The 21,555-nt window shown below is 32.5% G+C and overlaps 1 protein-coding gene and 4 non-coding genes across 5 annotated transcripts; 2 read left to right on the top strand and 3 right to left on the bottom strand.

Moving 5' to 3' along the window:
• Window positions 1-6,505: 6,505 nt before the first annotated feature.
• On the bottom strand, window positions 6,506-6,578 carry Trnar-ccu. Its single transcript has one exon. It is a non-coding gene; the product is annotated as a tRNA-Arg (tRNA).
• A 3,791-nt stretch (window positions 6,579-10,369) lies between these two features.
• On the bottom strand, window positions 10,370-10,442 carry Trnar-ccu. The gene has a single exon. It is a non-coding gene; the product is annotated as a tRNA-Arg (tRNA).
• Window positions 10,443-11,188: 746 nt separating this feature from the next.
• Trnar-ccu lies at window positions 11,189-11,261 on the top strand. Its single transcript has one exon. It is a non-coding gene; the product is annotated as a tRNA-Arg (tRNA).
• A 721-nt stretch (window positions 11,262-11,982) lies between these two features.
• Trnar-ccu lies at window positions 11,983-12,055 on the top strand. Its single transcript has one exon. It is a non-coding gene; the product is annotated as a tRNA-Arg (tRNA).
• Window positions 12,056-14,820: 2,765 nt separating this feature from the next.
• On the bottom strand, window positions 14,821-21,004 carry LOC106474617 (histone deacetylase 6-like). The gene is made up of 4 exons (XM_013935307.2): window positions 20,909-21,004; window positions 20,437-20,589; window positions 18,470-18,598; window positions 14,821-15,738 (listed from the first exon to the last, which is right to left on the bottom strand). Exons 1-4 carry the CDS (start codon window positions 20,972-20,974, stop codon window positions 15,670-15,672), a joined length of 417 nt encoding a protein of 138 aa, XP_013790761.1. The 5' UTR covers window positions 20,975-21,004; the 3' UTR covers window positions 14,821-15,669.
• Between the last annotated feature and the right edge of the window lie 551 nt (window positions 21,005-21,555).

Genomic DNA, 21,555 nt, shown 5'->3' with positions numbered 1-21,555 from the left:
TTATTTATTATTATAAAAGTAACTAAAATGTAAAAATTATATTAAGTTAGATAAGGTATGATAATGAAAATAATAACAATAAGATGAATTCTTCATGAGGTATACTCGCGAGTAATTCGTGTTTTACAACTTGTGTGGCGGAATTATTAGTTAGAAGCGGTTCAAAAGAAATAAAATTAAGTAAAAAACAGTTGCATACTGTTACAGAGACGTAATATGGAAACTCTGGTGGTTACGAACTCAGTCACATCGACCAAGCCCGTAGCAAGAAGGATTATTTCCTCTTTCCGTGTCTCACTCTGACCTCGTTTAAACGACATTTAAAGAACAAAATATATAGTTTCTATCCCCAGTCCATTGACGCCGTAAGTGCTTCTTTCCTCGTCTATTGAACCTTACAGTCCACTGAAAGGTAGCAGGATGGTATCCCGCCCATCTTCAAACACTAATAATAAACATGTATACTTTTTGTATGATTGAGACAACTGTAGGTGTTTTTTTATATATATTTATAATATTATAAAATGCATATAGAAAAGAATCTCACTTCCCCCTATTTGATTTTCATCAATTATGCAAAAGTCATCAGGATGTATTAAATCACTCATTTAATAGTCAGGGATTTACTGTCTCCCTGTGGGTCGGCGGTAAGTTACAACAATAAAATGAGGGGTTCGATTCCCCGCTGGTGGACACAGCATAAACCCCAGTGACGCTTTGCCCTGGTGGGTCAGTGATAAATGTACGTACTTACAAAATTAAAATCCGGGGCTCGATTCCACGCAGTGGACACAGCAGAAAGCCCAATGAGGTTTGCCCTAAAAAAAACAGGGATTGTCTTGGGCTGTTAACTTTTTAATTGGAAGCATGAACTTAAATTATGATCAAAGTTTATTTTGTTATTATTACTATAGAGAATAACACACAAATTTCTAAAACAAATGAGGCAAAACTAAATGACATTGAAAGTATGGACTTTATTGTCGTTATATTACCAGATAATTATCATTATCATATTACTCCGATGAGCGGTGCTTACAAGATATGAAAATATTTTTGCTTTTTTCTAAATTAAAGTTTACATCGCGTGGTCTTTATTTTCACCTATTGAGGAAACATGTGCTGGAACACATATACAGGGTGATATATCGTTCTTACCGGTATTGGAAAGGGGGTGGCGTTGGGAACGTATGGAGGAATGTACTTTTTACTGGACTGTTATTGGAAGGGGTGGTGACGTATGGAGGAATGTACTTTTTACTGGACTGTTATTGGAAGGGGTGGGAACGTATGGAGGAATGTATTTTTTACTGGACCATTATTGGAAGGGGTAGGGAAGTATGGAGGAATGTACTTTTTACTGGACCGTTATTGGAAGGGATGGGGACGTATGGAGGAATGCACTTTTTATTGGACTGTTATTGGAAAGAGTAGGGACGTATGGAGGAATGTACTTTTACTGGACTGTTATTGGAAGGGGTGGGGACGTATGGAGGAATGTATTTTTTACTGGACTGTTATTGGAAGGGGTGATGACGTATGGAGGAATGTATTTTTTACTGGACTGTTATTGGAAGGGGTGGGGACGTATGGAGGAATGTACTTTTTACTGGACCATTATTGGAAGGGGTAGGGACGTATGGAGGAATGTATTTTTTACTGGACCATTATTGGAAGGGGTAGGGAAGTATGGAGGAATGTACTTTTTACAGGACTGTTATTGGAAGAGGTGGGGACGTATGGAGGAATGTATTTTTTACTGGACCATTATTGGAAGGGGTAGGGACGTATGGAGGAATGCATTTTTTACTGGACCATTATGGGAAGGGGTGGGGACGTATGGATGAATATACCTGTTTACAAGGAAGTGTTATGATCAATTTTTCCAATATTAATTCGACAGTTTTAAATCTTGACTTTAAACACCACAACTCCTGATATTTTGTCGAATTTCAACACGTTATACTCGCAGAATAACATTATTTGGAAAACCAGACGTGTATCCGTCTATTGTGAAATACGTAAAAACAGTTATACGAACAACTGTTGTGGATGCATGGTAATTTCTATGAGTATGCATTGTTAAAATTTAAAAAAAAAACATTTTTTTTCCACTGCAAAATTTTTAAATCATAATTTTCATGTAATGCTGTAGCCAATTTCCAGAGTATTGTTTATGTCGTTTTATTCCGATAACAAATGTTACATTTTATATATTTTAAAGACAAATGCACGTACAATAAGTATGTTTGAATATGTTTTTATTTAAGTTTGGAATACGTTTGCTATGTAATTGTCTAAAATTTTGTTTCCAAATTAAATGTTTTGTTGAAGTTCTGAGAAATCAGTTAACAAAAATATGAATGACTAATTCAAACAGAGGTGGTGCTGACAAGTAAACAAACCGGGATAAGTTGTTGTTGACAAGTAAACAAACTGGGATGACTAGTTAAAATCTTTGCAGTGTGATTGGGTAGGAATGCGAATCGAGTGAAATATCACAACTACCTATTTTTTCGAATTTTGACACGTTCTACTAGTACATATAACAATCTCACTTGTCATGATATGTACCTAGACTTTAACGTAGAAAACTTTAAAATGGGGTGTTGCTTCTAAATAAAAAAAATTCCTCTGATGTAGTGCTAAACTCCCTACATGATATGTAATATAATAATTATACATTTATTAAAGTAGTTCTTGCGTGTACCGTCAATATAAACGTCTAGGAAAATTGAACACTATTAAAGAATTGTTTAGTTAGCTACTTATTTCGTTATTTTCATATAGGTATATTATGTAATTAATTAATTAATGCAATTTTTACCATGAATACAGTTCTCAACTTAACTTAGTCAATTGGGAGACGTTTTATGAAGATAATACATTGATATATTTATACCTTTCTCTTATGAAAAAAACAACAATAAGTTCAGCAGAAATATTACAATAACGTGTAATGTACCACTGTGTTGGAACAACAACAATAAGTTCAGCAGAAATATTACAATAAAGTGTAATGTACCACTGTGTTGGAACAACAACAATAAGTGTAGTAGAAACGTTACAATAACGTGTAATGTACCACTGTGTTGGAACAACAACAATAAGTGTAGTAGAAACGTTACAATAACGTGTAATGTACCACTGTGTTGGAACAACAACAATAAGTTCAGCAGAAATATTACAATAACGTGTAATGTACCACTGTGTTGGAACAACAACAATAAGTTCAGCAGAAATATTACAATCAAGTGTAATGTACCACTGTGTTGGAACAACAACAATAAGTTCAGCAGAAATATTACAATAACGTGTAATGTACCACTGTGTTGGAACAACAAGTGTAGTAGAAACGTTACAATAACGTGTAATGTACCACTGTATTGGAACAACAACAATAAGTGTAGTAGATATATTACAACAACGTGTAATGTACCACTGTGTAAGAACAACAACAATAAGTGTAGTAGATATATTACAACAACGTGTAATGTACCACTGTGTTGGAACAACAACAATAAAGTGTAATGTACCACAGTGTTGGAACAACAACAATAAACATAGCAGAAACGTTACTGTAATGTGGAATGTGTCCGTGTGTTATAAAAACAACAATAAACGTGGTACAAACGTTACTGTAATGTGGAATGTGTCCGTGTGTTAGAAAAACAACAATAAACGTGGTACAAACGTTACTGTAATGTGGAATGTGTCCGTGTGTTAGAAAAACAACAATAAACGTGGTACAAACGTTACTGTAATGTGGAAAGTGTCCGTGTATTAGAAAAACAACAATAAACGTGGTACAAACGTTACTGTAATGTGGAAAGTGTCCGTGTATTAGAAAAACAACAATAAACGTGGTACAAACGTTACTGTAATGTGGAATGTGTCCGTGTGTTAGAAAAACAACAATAAACGTGGTACAAACGTTACTGTAATGTGGAATGTGTCCGTGTATTAGAAAAACAACAATAAACGTGGTACAAACGTTACTGTAATGTGGAATGTGTCCGTGTGTTAGAAAAACAACAATAAACGTGGTACAAACGTTACTGTAATGTGGAATGTGTCCGTGTATTAGAAAAACAACAATAAACGTGGTACAAACGTTACTGTAATGTGGAATGTGTCCGTGTGTTAGAAAAACAACAATAAACGTGGTACAAACGTTACTGTAATGTGGAATGTGTCCGTGTGTTAGAAAAACAACAATAAACATAGCAGAAACGTTACTGTAATGTGGTATTAGAAAAACAACAATAAACGTGGTACAAACGTTACTGTAATGTGGAATGTGTCAGTGTATTAGAAAAACAACAATAATCGTGGTACAAACGTTACTGTAATGTGGAATGTTACACTGTTGTAAATATCATGTTTTAAAGGTTTAATGGTTATTAGGGTAAGGCGTTTAAGCATGTTAGAAAACTGATTTTAATTATGCTTAAACCCTCAAGGTTTTTTTTTACAATACTTTAAATGTGCCTTTGCATTACTTAGAGTTTAAATCTCAGAATAAATACTGTCGAATGTGAAGTTCTGATAAATGATTGTGAATGTCTGTACATAGAAGTATAGAATATAGTTAATACCTTTATTGCGCCCACCCTTGCACGATAAAAAGAACTTTGTAATTTGTACAGATTTATTTTTAAAAACTCTTCTGATGCTAGAGACCAAATCGTTGTTACTTTAAAGCCAATAAATAGGTTAGTGTGATGACTATTTGTAAAAATAATTTACAGTGTTGTACGAAGGAGCTACAATGTGGGGGTGCTTGGCTAGACATGCAGATGTTACAGTGTGGGGGAGCTTGGCTAAACATGCAGCTGTTACAATGTGGGGGTGATTGGCTAGACATGCAGACGTTACAATGTGGGGGAGCTTGGCTAGACATGCAGATGTTACAATGTGGGGGAGCTTGGCTAGACATGCAGATGTTACAATGTGGGGTTGATTGGCTATACATGCAGATGTTACAATGTTGGGGAGCTTGGCTAGACATGCAGATGTTACAATGTGGGGGAGCTTGGCTAAACATGCAGATGTTACAGTGTGGGGGTGATTGGCTAGACATGCAGATGTTACAATGTGGGGAGCTTGGCTCGACATGCAGATGTTACAATGTGGGGGAGCTTGGCTAGACATACAGATGTTACAATGTCGGGGTGGGATGGCTAGACATGCAGATGTTACAATGTGGGGGAGCTTGGCTAGACATGCAGATGTTACAATGTGGGGGTGGGGTGGCTAGACATGCAGATGTTACAATGAGTGATCGAAAGTATAAGGAATTGCTAAAGCAGCTCTCGTGCTGCCAAATGGAGCTCAATCTCGGGGGGGTCTGGGTCCATGCCCCCAGAATATTAATATAATAATATAATCTCCAGTTGCTATATAAGTCAAATATGTAAAAGTTGGATGCTATAGTACCCCTACCACCCCTGTTTCTGACGCCTCTGTTGCCTATTTATTTATAATGTTAAATTTATATTTTAGATATCAGCTTGTTAACAAGTGGAACCACAAAATGTCAGGGATTATTTTTGCATAAGTCAATCTTAAAACAATTTATGTTTTCATCAACATTTGAACGCTAAAAAAATAGAACTAACACCAGTAAAATAAAATATACTGAAATCAGAAAATGAAGAAACGGATATTTTACAGCTGTAAACCTAACTAATAATTATGCAGATCTTATTAATAACTTTCTAGACAGACTGGTGATAGCTTTTAAAGAAAATAATGAATATCTAACGACTGAACAAATATTGTGATAACCCACCTCTTTGGTTTTCATGACATGAAAAGTTTTAAATTTCCGTTTAAAATAATAAAACAGTGATATTTATAAATGTAATTTATGCTACTAGATGGCGTGTTTTTTGTCTTTATATGTGTTTATACACCCTTTTGCCTTACCATTTTCAAATATGGTATTATAAAAATGTTGTAAAATTGTTTTCCAAATAACAAAATGAAGTTTTTTAACAAGTTAGTATTGAATGAAATGTATTTTATTGTTGTTTAAATAACTGCATCATTATCACTCAACTGTTAACATCTCTAAATGTATATTTGCTTAGTCGACCAACGTAAAATCTCAAGACGGTAATTAAGGCTTACGAAATTAATGAACATGGTTTTTTTTCTTATAGTTTCTGATATGAAAGAACAACCTTAACAAGAGAGTAATAACAATAACAAACAAGATACATACGATAAACTAACATATTAGTATTTTACAATAGTAAATAACGGAATAACGTAGCCAGAGTTTTCACATTAAAGTCGATTTTCGTTATGTTGACCCACCTTTGAAGTGTCGTCTACAGTATAGAATGTTTATACGTCATCGCATTTTGAACTGGCTTTTATACCTCATAATAACAAACATATTAGTGTAGCACAGATGTAATATATATATTCTTTGTATAAATATGTCTTCTTAAAATAAACACATTGTTCGATATTTTTACTAAATCAAATTCATTACTACCCTCGGCGGGACTCGAACCCGCAATCTTCGGTTTAGGAGACCGACGCCTTATCCATTAGGCCACGAGGGCTTGATTTTTTATTGTTGTTTTTTGTACAACTTTGTATATTGTTCTAATACACTCGTGAAAACATCTACAAAATAACAACAAACACAGCTTTATATACTGTTATATTAAACTCGGCAAAACTCCAACAAAATAAGTACCACTGATTGTGTTGCAATCGTCAAAATATAAATAAAATAGTTTTATATTGTGTAATAATTGTGTGATCCTCAGGAGTTTCTCTGTGGAACCTTGAATGTTTGTGACTATAGCGTACAAAATACCAAGACTGAGTGACTTACAATTAATTAATCGACTCAGAGTCACTTAGAAAGTTAGTTAGAATGAGCTAAACTGTGATTCAGTCAGTCTAATTTCGTCATCAAGTTAGTTATTTAGAACTTAGAAAGTAAATCAGTAAGTCAGTCAGCATGTTTATTTTCAATCGACCAGAGAATAGATTTTAAAAGTAAGTGACTTGAGTTTATTTGTTTTGGAATTTCTATTCAAACGTTGTTTGTGAAGTTGGGCTTAACAGTGAACGTCATCTGTACAGAACTTTCTTGGAGAAATAAATTAATTTGTTATTGTTAAATAACATGTCATAACAATATATTGTTGTATTACACTCGGTAAAACATGAACAATATAGATATAACCTGGGTCAGGAGATTTTTGGCAGGTGTTGAATATACAAGACTATTTAGTTTAATATTTATTATTTAGTTTATTTTGTAACTTAATATCTAATGATTGTTTAGTTTTCATCACAGCAGTGTTAAAGATGGATTGTTTTAAAAACGTTAGTTGTGACAAATTTCGTTACCTAACTTTGTACGAGTCGTACGTTGTGTATGCAGTTGATTGTAGTTCTAGGGGTTTAATAATATTGTTGACGTCACGTTATTCGATCCTATTGTTACATCATAGTGTCACCTAGGTTGTAGAAAATTCCAGGCTTCAGTTGGGCAAGGTATATATATATATGTCGATGACCGAGTGAGAAATAGCCCGGCAGCGTATTCTGCATTGGAAAAGGCTCCGTCGTATTTTTCTACACTTTCTTTCTTACTGTACAATCTGTGATAAATTCACTTACATCACTTGAGGGATTACCACAGTTGTATCTCGAACTTTAAATAATTGTCTCCTTTCGTTAAAGTCCACAGAGACGAGTTCAATTATCTTAGAACACCTTTGACAAGACAAATTATTCTCCTTATCTCTATTAAACTGTGAAACTCACTTTAAGATATCGCCAGTTATGGCTAATCACTCATATGCTGGCTAATTTCACATTTTTTAACTTTTGTTCTGACTGAGCTTTTACTTTCACTTCACTTAACTTTCTCTCATAACACATGGTTGTCAGATAAAACATGACTATTGTTGTTGTCGTTGTTTTTAACTCAACAATACTCTCAACTCTGTAATTTTCGTTTGTTTCCTTTCACACAATTTACGTGAATTCACAGCACAAACAGCGTTGTGTTTAGATTTAACTTGTCAATTTCATTTAACAAACTTCCAGAGAATTCTGGTTTAAGATAGTAATACGTGTTCTTTGTTACTAGCTCTAACAGACTTGTTCTATGTTGGTGTTAATCTTACAGTAGCTCTTAAAGTATAATTACGGGTGAAACCAACTAGGCCTAAATATACTATAAATCTTATAGTAGCTCTTAAAGTATAATTACGGGTGAAACCAACTAAGCCTAAATATACTGTAATATGAAGTATTATTCTATTCTTTCATTCAGTTTAAATGTTATTGTTTTTATTAGGAGTGCTATTTGATCATAGAAGTCGATACGATACGTATCTAGATACAGAAGTTTTACCAACGGTTCGGTTCGTTACAAAGTTTGACAGTCTTGTCTGTAATTTATTATCTATATTACTAACATTGTCATATTTAAGTAGTTCACACTTTACCAGTGCTTTTCCAAATTCTCAGGTTTCATCAACTAACTAACACCTGGCAAGAGAAGTAAAATAAACAAGTTAACATCAGTCTGTCTATTTTGTTATTGTTAATTTGTTATGTTACTTTGTATGTAATGTTTTTGATAAAAGAAATGAAGACAACATGTAGTACTCAATGCTCATCTTCCTTTATTGAATCATTAATTTTTAGCAGAAATACTTTATTAGAAATTCTGATTTTTTATGTACAAAAGACTTGTAATGTTTACTGAAAGTCTGAAAAATTTCGTGAAGATACAATACTCGTAACGTAACGATGTATCGCCACACCTTTAGTTTTTACATAAAGAAAATTTGGTTGTCTACACCTTTTCCCTATCATCCATGTTATATGTTACTCTCTATATCAGTAAACTAATTAATGGTTGGTTACTTTGCGATATATTTGTCTTTGAATTTTCACACAAAGCTACACAAGGACTACATACACGTAACCATCCCCTGTTTTGAACTGACAAACTAAACTGTTGTTAGTAGAGTTCGAGTTTCTATAGAAACCATAGGAATATTTTAAATAAGTAGGTTTATTAAAGTAAAGCAATATTGTGATGTGAGCTGTATCCACTGTACAAAGCTGTACATCCATAGACTTAACGCTGTCCCACAGTAGGACTCAATAAGTAGGAGAGAGGTGTTAAACCGTATACTATGATGTTAAAACCTGTACTATGGTGTTAAACCCTGTACCATGCAACATCACACACCTGGTGTTAAAACCTGTACTATGATGTTAAACCCTGTACTATGGTGTTAACCCTGTACTATGATGTTAAACCCTGTACTATGGTGTTAAACCCTGTACTACGATGTTAAACCCTGTACTATGGTGTTAAAGTCTGTACTATGATGTTAAAACCTGTACTATGGTGTTAACCCTGTACTATGATGTTAAAACCTGTACTATGGTGTTAACCCTGTACTATGATGTTAAAACCTGTACTATGGTGTTAAACCCTGTACTACGATGTTAAACCCTGTACTATGGTGTTAAAGTCTGTACTATGATGTTAAAACCTGTACTATGGTGTTAACCCTGTACTATGATGTTAAAACCTGTACTATGGTGTTAAATCCTGTACTATGCTAGATCACACACCTCATAACCACGGGGACAAAAAAAATTAATGATATTTCTCAAAATGTTGTGAGATTGGAGAATAAAAAACTTTAATAGAAGTGTCTCAAAACAATACAGAATTAACGTCGCCATTGATATTTTGGATACCCAGTAGCGCCCCCTTGTGGAAAATTAATATTTTAAAATAAGTCATTACTTGAATTTCTCCGTCTCTAGTGCATTGCACTGCGGACATACAATGATAGAATCCGGGTTTCGATACCCGTGGTGGGCAGAACACAGATAGCCGATTGTATAGCTTTGTGCTTAATTACAAACAAACAAACCGTCTCTAGTTAGTTAGATGAAGTATAATTGAATGAAGGTTAGTATTAGATAGCTCACCCTTAGCTCAGCGGTACGTCTGTGGGCTTATAACACTAACAATCTGGTTTAGAAACCCGCAGTGGACAGATAGTCTTTTGTGTAGCTTCCTGCTTAACAACAAACAAGATCCATACGATAAACGAACATATTAGTACTTTAAAATAACGAATAACGGTATAACGTAGCCAGAGTTTTCACATTAAAGTCGATTTTCGTTATGTTGACCCACCTTTGAAGTGTCGTCTACAGTACAGAATGTTTATACCTCATAATAACAAACATATTAGTGTAGCACAGATGTAATATATATATATATTGTTTGTATAAATATGTCTTCTTAAAATAAACACATTGTTCGATATTTTTACCAAATCAAATTCATTATTACCCTCGGCGGGACTCGAACCCGCAATCTTCGGTTTAGGAGACCGACGCCTTATCCATTAGGCCACGAGGGCTTATTTATTTTTTGTTGAAACTAAGTATATTATAATATAACATTTTTACAGTTCACGTATCTTTTACATGTTTATCTAAAGTTCTATACATACATTACTTATATATATACAGTTCTATAATATCGTTTATTTACTAACCTTTATTACTTATATCTTCCCCTAAAATAACACAAGTTATTTTGTTTAAACAATTTATAATGGAACACAGACACGTACGTTGATGTAACCCTAACGAAATGTTTGTATAGAGTATTTATAAAACTATTGGTACACGACAACATACTGTTACGTTTCTGGTCGTTTGTTCATTTTCCGTAAAAGTTCTTTCCGAAGAACTTCAGCGATACAAGTCCTTTCTTAAACAAAACTAGTTTATTCTTTCTCATTACAAACTTAATAATACACTTAATTTCCACAGTAACTTTAACTTAAACACACGCTATAATTCACAACGATTCACTCACTTTACTTACGGCTTGACTCGATTATCTGTCTCTGTTTAAACAAAATAACTTGTGTTATTCTAGGGGAAGATATAAGTAATAAAGGTTAGTAAATAAACGATATTATAGAACTGTACACATAAGTAATGTATGTATAGAACTTTAGATAAACATGTAAAGATACGTGAACTTTAAAAATGTTATATTATAATATAATTAGTTTCAACATTAATATTCCAACTTCTGTATCGAGAAATTATAAAGGAAAGGTATTATATAGTACAGATACAAAAATAAAAATAAGCCCTCGTGGCCTAATGGATAAGGCGTCGGTCTCCTAAACCGAAGACTGCGGGTTCGAGTCCCGCCGAGGGTAGTAATGAATTTCATTTAGTTAAAATCACGAGTATCGAGAAATGTGTTTATTGTAGGAAGACAAATACTTATCCATCTTTCTCTCAAACTCATTTAAATTTACTGTTTCCACAACATCGGAAGACAACAACCCTGTTAGAAAAATAAAACTGTCTTAGCTGAATATGACTCTTACCCTGCCAAAATTTATGTTTGTGTCCCCTTGTCCTACTATTCTCATTGTTAAGTATAAAAAAGATGATGCATCAACACTATCACTTCCCTTTACAATCTTAAACACCTCAATCAGATCCCCCCCCCCAGCTCTTCTTTTTTCAAGAGAAAACAATTTGAGAGATTTCAACCTCTCCTCGTATGACAACCCCTCCATCCCAGGCACCATTCTAGTAACCCTTTCCACCAATTCAATAGCTTTCCTAAGGTAAGGAGCCCAAGACTGAACACAATAATCCAAATGTTACCTAACATTTACGGTCCATTATAAATTGTTTAAACAAAATAACTTGTGTTATTCTAGGGGAAGATATAAGTAATAAAGGTTAGTAAATAAACGATACTATAGAACTGTACACATAAGTAATGTATGTATAGAACTTTAGATAAACATGTAAAGATACGTGTACTGTAAAAATGTTATATTATAATATAATTAGTTTCAACATTAATAATCCAAGTTCTGTATCGAGAAATTATAAAGTACAGATATAAAAATATAAAAACAAGCCCTCGTGGCCTAATGGATAAGGCGTCGGTCTCCTAAACCGAAGATTGCGGGTTCGACTCCCGCCGAGGGTAATAATGAATTTGATTTGGTAAAAATATCGAACAATGTGTTTATTTTAAGAAGACATATTTATACAAACAATATATATATATTACATCTGTGCTACACTAATATGTTTGTTATAATGAGGTATAAAAACCAGTTCAAAATGCGATGACGTATAAACATTCTATACTGTAGACGACACTTCAAAGGTGGGTCAACATAACGAAAATCGACTTTAATGTGAAAACTCTGGCTACGTTATACCGTTATTTACTATTTTAAAATACTAATATGTTCGTTTATCGTATGGAACTTGTTGTTGTTAAGCAGGAAGCTTCACAAAAGGCTATCTGTGATCTGTCCACTGCGGGGTTCTAAACCTGATTTTGAGCTTATCACACGTCAAACCATAGATTCTAACATGTACTCTATATAATATCATACTAACCCTCATTAAATTATATTTCACCTAATTGACGGGAACATTTAAGTAAGGACCAATTTAAATATATTTATTATTCCACAAGGGGGCGCTACTAACTATCCAATGGTTACTATTTTGAGTAAAATCTATTTAAGACTTTTATTCTCCAATCCCACACAAAGTCTTTATTTTTGTTAGGAGGTGTGTGACCTGGCACCACTCTCCTACTTATTGAGTCCTTACAGACTACAACGCTGAAATCAGGGATTCGATTCCCTGTGGTGGATACAGTAGATAGCCCAAAATGGCTTTGCTTCTTAGAAGATTTTGAATAAGTGGGTTTATTGCTTTTATTTAAAATGAACTTCCTATGGTTTCTCTAGGAAGAGGTAACAGTTAAGGTACTCTTTGTTTAGTGTATTACATGACAACGGGAGAGCTGAAATCCCAATATTTGCATTTTGGGGTACTACCTAATTGACGGGCACAGCCCACTATTCGATGGTAATATCGTTGCCTTTCTTTAGTTTGTCAGTTCAAAACAGGAGACGATTACGTGCATATAGTCCTTGTGTAGCTTTGTGTGAATATTCAAAGACAAAGATATCGCAAAACAACCAACCATTAATTAGTTTACTGATATAGAGAGTAACATATAACATGGATGATAGGGAAAAGGTGTAGACAACCAAGTTTTCTTTATGTAAAAACCATGAGATTTAATCCCAAAGAAGGAATAAGCTAAATACTGTATATTATAGTTGTTTATTTAGGCCTAGTCTGTTTCACTAATAATTACACCATTGTAAACTTGATACCAACACAAGTAAAATGTAATCTTTCAGTGCTTGTAAGAAGGAAATGTATTACTTTCTAAAATATAGTATAAAATATTAAAATAGCATCACATGTTTATATAAACATTAAAAATAGCCTTACATCGTTGTTATCCTTAACACTCCACCCAGAGAACACACCTAAGCCTAAAAGTTGCCATATTGTTGGTTACGACTTTTTTCTTAACTGTTTGGTATTACTTCTTTTTTCTATGTACGTATAAAATTTTATATATATCACTCATAGTACAGAATTGTCAACAATACAACAACGGTGTTTTCAGTTTAACGAAGCCTTTAAAATAACGTGTACGACACACTGAATCATTTTAATTTTCATGGGGATGCCATGTTTGAAACGAGACAAAACTTTGCACACGTGTTCAGGTACCAGTGATGGGTGTCGTAGCTTGGTTTGTTTCTTTGTTCTAACGCCCTTTGGGGATAATGAGGTAATGCACACGTGTTCAGGTACCAGTGATAGGTGTCCTAGCTTGGTTTGTTTCTTTGTTCTAACGCCCTTTGGAGATAATGAGGTAATGCACACGTGTTCAGGTACCAGTGATAGGTGTCCTAGCTTGGTTTGTTTTTTTGTTCTAACACCCTTTGGGGATAATGAGGTAATGCACACGTGTTCAGGTACCAGTGATGGGTGTCCTAGCTTGGTTTGTTTTTTTGTTCTAACGCCCTTTGGAGATAATGAAGTAATTTTATTAGTACATTCGGGATTCTTTTAATCAGGGGGGGGTGAGCTATAAATCCCAAAGCAGGGGGAGGGCATTTTATTCTGAAGTATAATGATGAACGTATTATACAAACTACAACACATCCTCGGACAGTCCTGTAAAACTCCTTTTGCATATATTCAATACCATCAACCCACCTGTACTGAAAATAGTTTATCATGTTGACAAGTACAGTCCTTATCTGGTCATTACTTTGTGTTTTCATACATACCATTTACCGTTTTAAATCACAATCACAGCAACTTAATACGTAAGAATGTTGTTACGATTAATTTAAACATTTCTATATTTGAATACAAAATGTGAAAGTTATTGTTTGTTGTTAAGTTACAGAATAGGCTGTCTGTGCTCTGCAAACTGTAGGTATCAAAACCCAATTTTTAGTGCAACAAGTCCTCAGACGTACAGCTGAGCCGCTGAGTGTTTATTTGAAGTAGCTCTTTCAAACTTCGTTAATAATTAACTGTATAAAAAACTTGTCATCTGTTGGATATTTTTCATCATGCTAAAAGTAATCTTCTGAGCAGGTTTCTATAAGATCACAGGCAAACATTTTATTTTTGTAAAATACTTTACAAAAACATAAAATGATTTGTTAAAGGTAACGTGAAATTCATACTTGCCTTGCAGCTACAGATAGAACATGTTACTAGTGTTTATTCAAGGCCATATTTAAAATTGATATATGTTTCAAATGCTTTTATAGGAAGAAAACAGATATTTTTTGTATGTTAATACTTGGAAATGTCTCACGTAAAAAAATTATTAATAAAACAACACCTGAATTTTGGGGGAGATATATTTTATCAGAAAGCACAGAAAGAACATTGTCATGGTAACAAACTCTACAGAAAGGCTCTACATTCTAGTAACCGCAGGGCTAACAATATATATACCGGAGAAGCTGAAAAAATCTGTTACACTAAAGAACTTTAAGTAAAAAGTCAAATGAAAATTATTTTCTAAATTTGATTAAATTTTTCACTAAAAAACAATTCTGTGACAATTTAAAAAAATATATATAACAATCATCACCTTGTTTTACCCACATCTCTGTATTAGTTATACCATAAAAATCTGACAAAAAGCACATTTAATCTATATATACACACACACATCACAAGTCATATACCAAGTTAAAATGCTTTCTAAAGACAACATATTAAAAGTTTTTCACTACACAACAATTACTAGCTGCGTCCAAAATGTTTCGGACAATGAAAGTAGTTAACACTTTATGGCACGTCAACTCTTAAGATACTCTTAAGTAGTAGAAGCAGCCATACCGAGAACTGGTTAAAGAAATGATCACACTCTCTGAAATTACAAAAAAAAATGTGAAAGAATAGCGAAGATTACGTCACGCACAATCATTCTGAAGAATTTGCTTCATCATTATTGTTAATTATATTATTTAGTCCCAAAGTGGAAAAAGTATACTCTTTTTTTTCTTTTCCACAAGAGTAAAAGCAAGATGGTACAGAGAGCTAAATTATTTGATAAAATCAAGTCAATTATTCCTATGAATAAGAGAAATGATAATACATAGAAAATTAGCATATTAAACTGTACATATTAAAGCGCACACTAAAAGAAGGACATTTCCAAGTTGTTATATCCATCACTTCAACCCGTCACTCCGTTCCTAGCATCATTTCTCCAAATTTTTTCCAGTGCGCATCTCGTTTAAAGGGCAGTAGAACCTGTCACAGAAAACATGTCATTCATTACAATTTTCAAATGTGTGCCTTAATAACATGTACTGAATTTGTGGAACTGAAATTCTGTAGCTGGTTAATCTTGAGGACGGTGTGAAAAATTTACAGCTTTATATTTTTAAACACAAATATGCTCACTTTCTTAAAATTCTACAAACTCTATTTATATCTGAGAATGATAATCCAAATGTAAAAATATTTTAATTCACTTTCATAGTTTATTCTCATTCTAAAAGAAGTCAAAACAACACAATGAAACAAACCCTTGGTCTGAACTGATAGAAACTTAAATACATGAAAAGAACCTAAATATTAACAGTTTCCAAATATACAATTTCAACCAACATTAAAAATACAGATCATACAACAATACAAAACTCCTTTTGGATTTTACTGCAATAAACTGGAAATATCAGTTAATTTGGATGAAATAAAATCATCCTAGTTTTGATTTTTACTACAATAAACTGGAAATATCAGTTAATTTGGATGAACTAAAAACATCCTAGTTAAACTCCTTTTGGATTTTCACAGGAATAAACTGGAAATGTCAGTTAATTTGGATGAACTAAAATCATCCTATGTATTACAGCTAAGAAACTCATATATGATAAAAAAACACCTAAAAGCTTCATATGAAACAAACAGACAAACAGTTTGTATACTCAATATTCCAAATGTATTAACCGATGAACCTGAATACAAGTATAAAACTTTATATTAGTTGTAGTTCTACCACAACTTTACATTGGTTGTAGTTCTACCACGACCTTACATTGGTTGTAGTTCTACCACAACTTTATATTAGCTGTAGTTCTACCACAACCTTACATTGGTTGTAGTTCTACCACAACCTTACATTGGTTGTAGTTCTACCACGCCCTTACATTAGCTGTAGTTCTACCACAACCTTACATTAGCTGTAGTTCTACCACGACCTTACATTAGCTGTAGTTCTACCACGACCTTACATTAGCTGTAGTTCTACCACGACCTTACATTAGCTGTAGTTCTACCACGACCTTACATTAGCTGTAGTTCTACCACGACCTTACATTGGTTGTAGTTCTACCACGACCTTACATTAGCTGTAGTTCTACCACGACCTTACATTGGTTGTAGTTCTACCACGACCTTACATTGGTTGTAGTTCTACCACGACCTTACATTGGTTGTAGTTCTACCACGACCTTACATTGGTTGTAGTTCTACCACGACCTTACATTGGTTGTAGTTCTACCACGACCTTACATTAGCTGTAACATTCCACAAAAATGTCTGACACGACCTACTTCCTACAAATCAGTCTTCACTTAATGAAACAGGGCACGGTGATAACAATATCCTTCCAACAAAACATGCACAAAATACAAGTCGTACACTTTTGTATTGTCAAAACGTACAAATAGTTAGTTTAAGCTATCACATAAATATAAAGTTTTTAAGGGTGTTTTTGCTTAATTAAAATATTCTTACAACTTAAAATTAGAGCTGCACATTTCTTGAAATTTATATCTTAAAAATAAAACAGAAACAGCTTTCAACTTCAGAAAAAATAATTTTTTTTGAATACAAATGTTTTGGTTTAGTCTTTAGTTGGATACAATACAAAATAGTGAGAACAACTAATATGACAAGACAACAGTAGTACTCAATGTTTTTGTATCCTGATGAAAATAAGTTAAAATACTGGTGTTAAAATTTTACTTTATATAAGATTTAAACTTTATAAACACAAACATCCTAAAGAATATATCGTATGTATTATACATTAAATTATAGTAATATATAAAACTGTATATTTCAGTAACAATATTATTAACAACATTATTATAACAATTATTTATTATTATTATTAACAATATTATTATAACAATTATTATTATTAACAATATTATTATAACAATTATTATTATTAACAATATTATTATAACAATTATTATTATTAACAATATTATTATAACAATTATTTATTATTATTATAAACAGAATTATTATAACAATTATTTATTATTATTATCAATATTATTATAACAATTATTTATTATTATTAACAGAATTATTATAACAATTATTTATTATTATTAACAGAATTATTATAACAATTATTTATTATTATTATCAATATTATTATAACAATTATTTATTATTATTAACAGAATTATTATAACAATTATTTATTATTATTATTAACAGATTATTATAACAATTATTTTATTATTATTAACAGAATTATTATAACAATTATTTATTATTATTATTAACAGAATTATTATAACAATTATTTATTATTATTAACAATATTATTATATAACAAAAACATAAATTACACTGTCACTGGAATATAATGCATGTCCATATTGAGAGCTTTAAAGATATATATATTTCACATTTCTTGTATAAAAAATACTTTTTGTACATTTTGTAATGTTTCTGTTGCGCATTCATAGCATAAAATAAAAAATTATAATGTAACTTACACTGCATAATAAGTCATAACCAGGATCCCAATTTATATACTTTAAAATAATTAAAATTATGTAGCCAACAATTTAAAATTATGCAGCTCTTAACCAATGTAAAAAAATTAATAAAACAATAAGACTTAACACCAATAATGTGGCCGTATATATATTACATAAAAAACAAATGCTGACTAATTGCATCATACTTGGGGGCCCTCATAAAAAAAAGCAAATTTTATAAATGTTCATACTTCATTGTGTATATATTCCTCACATTCGTAGCACCACACTGAAAGATCTGAGTAGCTCAATGTTAGCTGATGGTGACATTCTAGCCCATGTTGGATCATGTGCTGATTGACATAACGTCCACAATGTACCTAATACAAAAAAAAACGAATACATTTTAAATACGATACTATTCGACTCAAGGTTTAGCAAAAAAAACGTGAAGTAAATGACAGCAATTTTATAATAACTTCAACATCAGGTAGTTTTAGTGACTGACCACTCACTGACAGTGTGTGACTGAGCAATCACTGAGTATGGTTGACATTAGTGGGTGAATGACCACTCACTGAGCATGGTCAACATTAGTGGGTGAATGACCACTCACTGAGAATGGTTGACATTAGTGCGTGAATGATCACTCACTGAGCATGGTCGACATTAGTGCGTGAATGATCACTCACTGAGCATGGTCAACATTAGTGGGTGAATGATCACTCACTGAGCATGGTCACATTAGTGGGTGAATGATCTGATCACTCACTGAGCATGGTCGACATTAGTGGGTGACTGATCACTCACTGAGTATGGTCGACATTAGTGGGTGAATGACCACTCACTGAGAATGGTTGACATTAGTGGGTGAATGATCACTCACTGAGCATGGTCGACATTAGTGGGTGAATGATCACTCACTGAACATGGTCAACATTAGTGGGTGAATGATCACTCACTGAGAAAGATCGACATTAGTGGGTGAATGATCTGATCACTCACTGAGCATGGTCGACATTAGTGGGTGAATGATCTGATCACTCACTATTACCATTAGTCAGTGGTTTACAATAGCCTTCTCTTGTTAGCTAATGACTGATTTTATTTTCTAACTAATCTAACATTTTTTTAACTTGCTAACATTATACAAATTCATTATTCTTGCTTCTAATCTGCTACTGTATCCAAGAACTACAGATATGAAGAGTAGCAACTGAATCACAATGTTACGACCATGTTGGCAAGTTAAAAACGTTGACTAATATATCTTATAAACCGTTATAAAAAAACTGTTTCTTTAAACATGCTGTTGTTTCATGACATATTTACAATAAACTACAAATTAACCCTAAACATTTGAAGGTGGAATTTTTAATTTTTGATGAAAGCCACTATACAATAATGGTGATTAGTTTTCACTGACACTAATAATTTATCTAATTGTTTAAAACCTAAAGTAATTCTCCCGACCATTTAGATTATCCGCGTACTTCACAAAGATCTTTAATCATAAAATGTTACACCTTATTAGAGTAAAACATTTATATTATTCAAATAACCAGAAAATTCAAACACACCACATAATTTTTATATAATTTAAAAAATTGTGAATATAATAATTATAGATAAAATTTTAGTGAAGAATGATTTTGTTTCTAAACTACTGATAAATTGAAAAAAATACATAAATGTTTCATAATATATTAGATAAATATTCAATACAAAATTCACAATTCTCTTAAAGTACACTGCAGCAGACACAGGCTATTACTGTACACAAGAAATCTTGATATATTACACAATCATAAATTGTAGTGGAAGAACCAGGGTTATTTATGGTAGCATAATATGTCAAGGTTTTTTGTGTAGTGGAAGAACCAGGGTTATTTATGGTTGTGTAATATATCAAGGTTTCTTGTGTAGTGGAAGAACCAGGGTTATTTATGGTTGTGTAATATATCAAGGTTTCTTGTGTAGTGGAAGAACCAGGGTTATGTGTAGTAGTGTGATATATTAAGGTTTCTTGTGTAGTGGAAGAACCAGGGTTATGTGTAGTGGAATAATATATCAAGGTTTCTTGTGTAGTGGAAGAACCAGGGTTATTTATGGTAGTGTAATATATCAAGGTTTCTTGATGACTCACCTGATAACCAACAATATGACTCACCTGATAACCAACAATATGACTCACCTGATCACCAACAATATGACTCACCTGATAACAATGTAAACAAACCCAATTTTCTCTCGGATCCCCACATGTTTCACACGGAGTTTGAGGATTAAGGCCCTCAGGTGGCATAGGTTGTAACCTCTCCAAATGAGGACACCAATCTAATGGAACTACACAATACAGCATATTTGGAAGCTGGAAATAAAACAAAACTTAAGGGGTGGAAATAAAGTACCAAAATTGAAGCAAAGAAAAAATTATAACGGATAATTAAAATCTACAAGTACCCCCTTTCTTTTAATTTTCAATTCAATGAACTCAAGAATTTTATTTTACATCATCTTCAAATAACAAAATACAACATCACAATACAGATTACCTCAAGGACTTCTTGCAGTGCAAAATATTTATAAAACTCTGATTAAAAATAAAAGCCTACCAGATATTTATATTTCATTTTCATTAAAGCTTTTCATGCTAAAGAAACCAAAAGAATCAAAAAAACACTACTCACTGACATTTGAGGATTTACAGCATCTCCATCTTTGATTTGTTCACAAGTGACAGCTGCATTAATCATAAAGTAAAACTTCTAATATAGATTGATTAAAGTAATAAGATTTAGACAGCTATAACTTCTAATATGGATTAACTAAATAAGATTTAGACAGCTTAAACTTCTAATACAGATTAACTAAAATAATAAGATTTAGACAGCTAAAACTTCTAATACAGATTGACTAAAGTAATAAGATTTAGACAGCTAAAACTTCTAATATAGATTGATTAAAGTAATAAGATTTAGACAGATAAAACTTCTAATACAGAATAACTAAAGTAATAAGATTTAGACAGCTAAAACTCCTACTACAGATTAACTAAAGTAATAAGATTTAGACAGCTTAAACTTATAATACAGATTAACTAAAGTAATAAGATTTAGACAGCTAAAACTTCTAATACAGATTAACTAAAGTAATAAGATTTAGACAGCTTAAACTTCTAATATAGATTAACTAAATAAGATTTAGACAGCTAAAACTTCTAATATAGATTAACTAAAGTAATAAGATTTAGACAGCTAAAACTCCTACTACAGATTAACTAAAGTAATAAGATTTAGACAGCTAAACCTTCTAATACAGATTAACTAAAGTAATA

The sequence above is a fragment of the Limulus polyphemus genome, unplaced genomic scaffold, assembly GCF_000517525.1.
Source record: "Limulus polyphemus unplaced genomic scaffold, Limulus_polyphemus-2.1.2 Scaffold7444, whole genome shotgun sequence".
Lineage (NCBI taxonomy): Eukaryota > Metazoa > Arthropoda > Merostomata > Xiphosura > Limulidae > Limulus > Limulus polyphemus.
The sequence above is the reverse complement of the archived record's forward strand: the minus strand, read 5'-3'. Positions and strand labels throughout refer to the sequence as shown.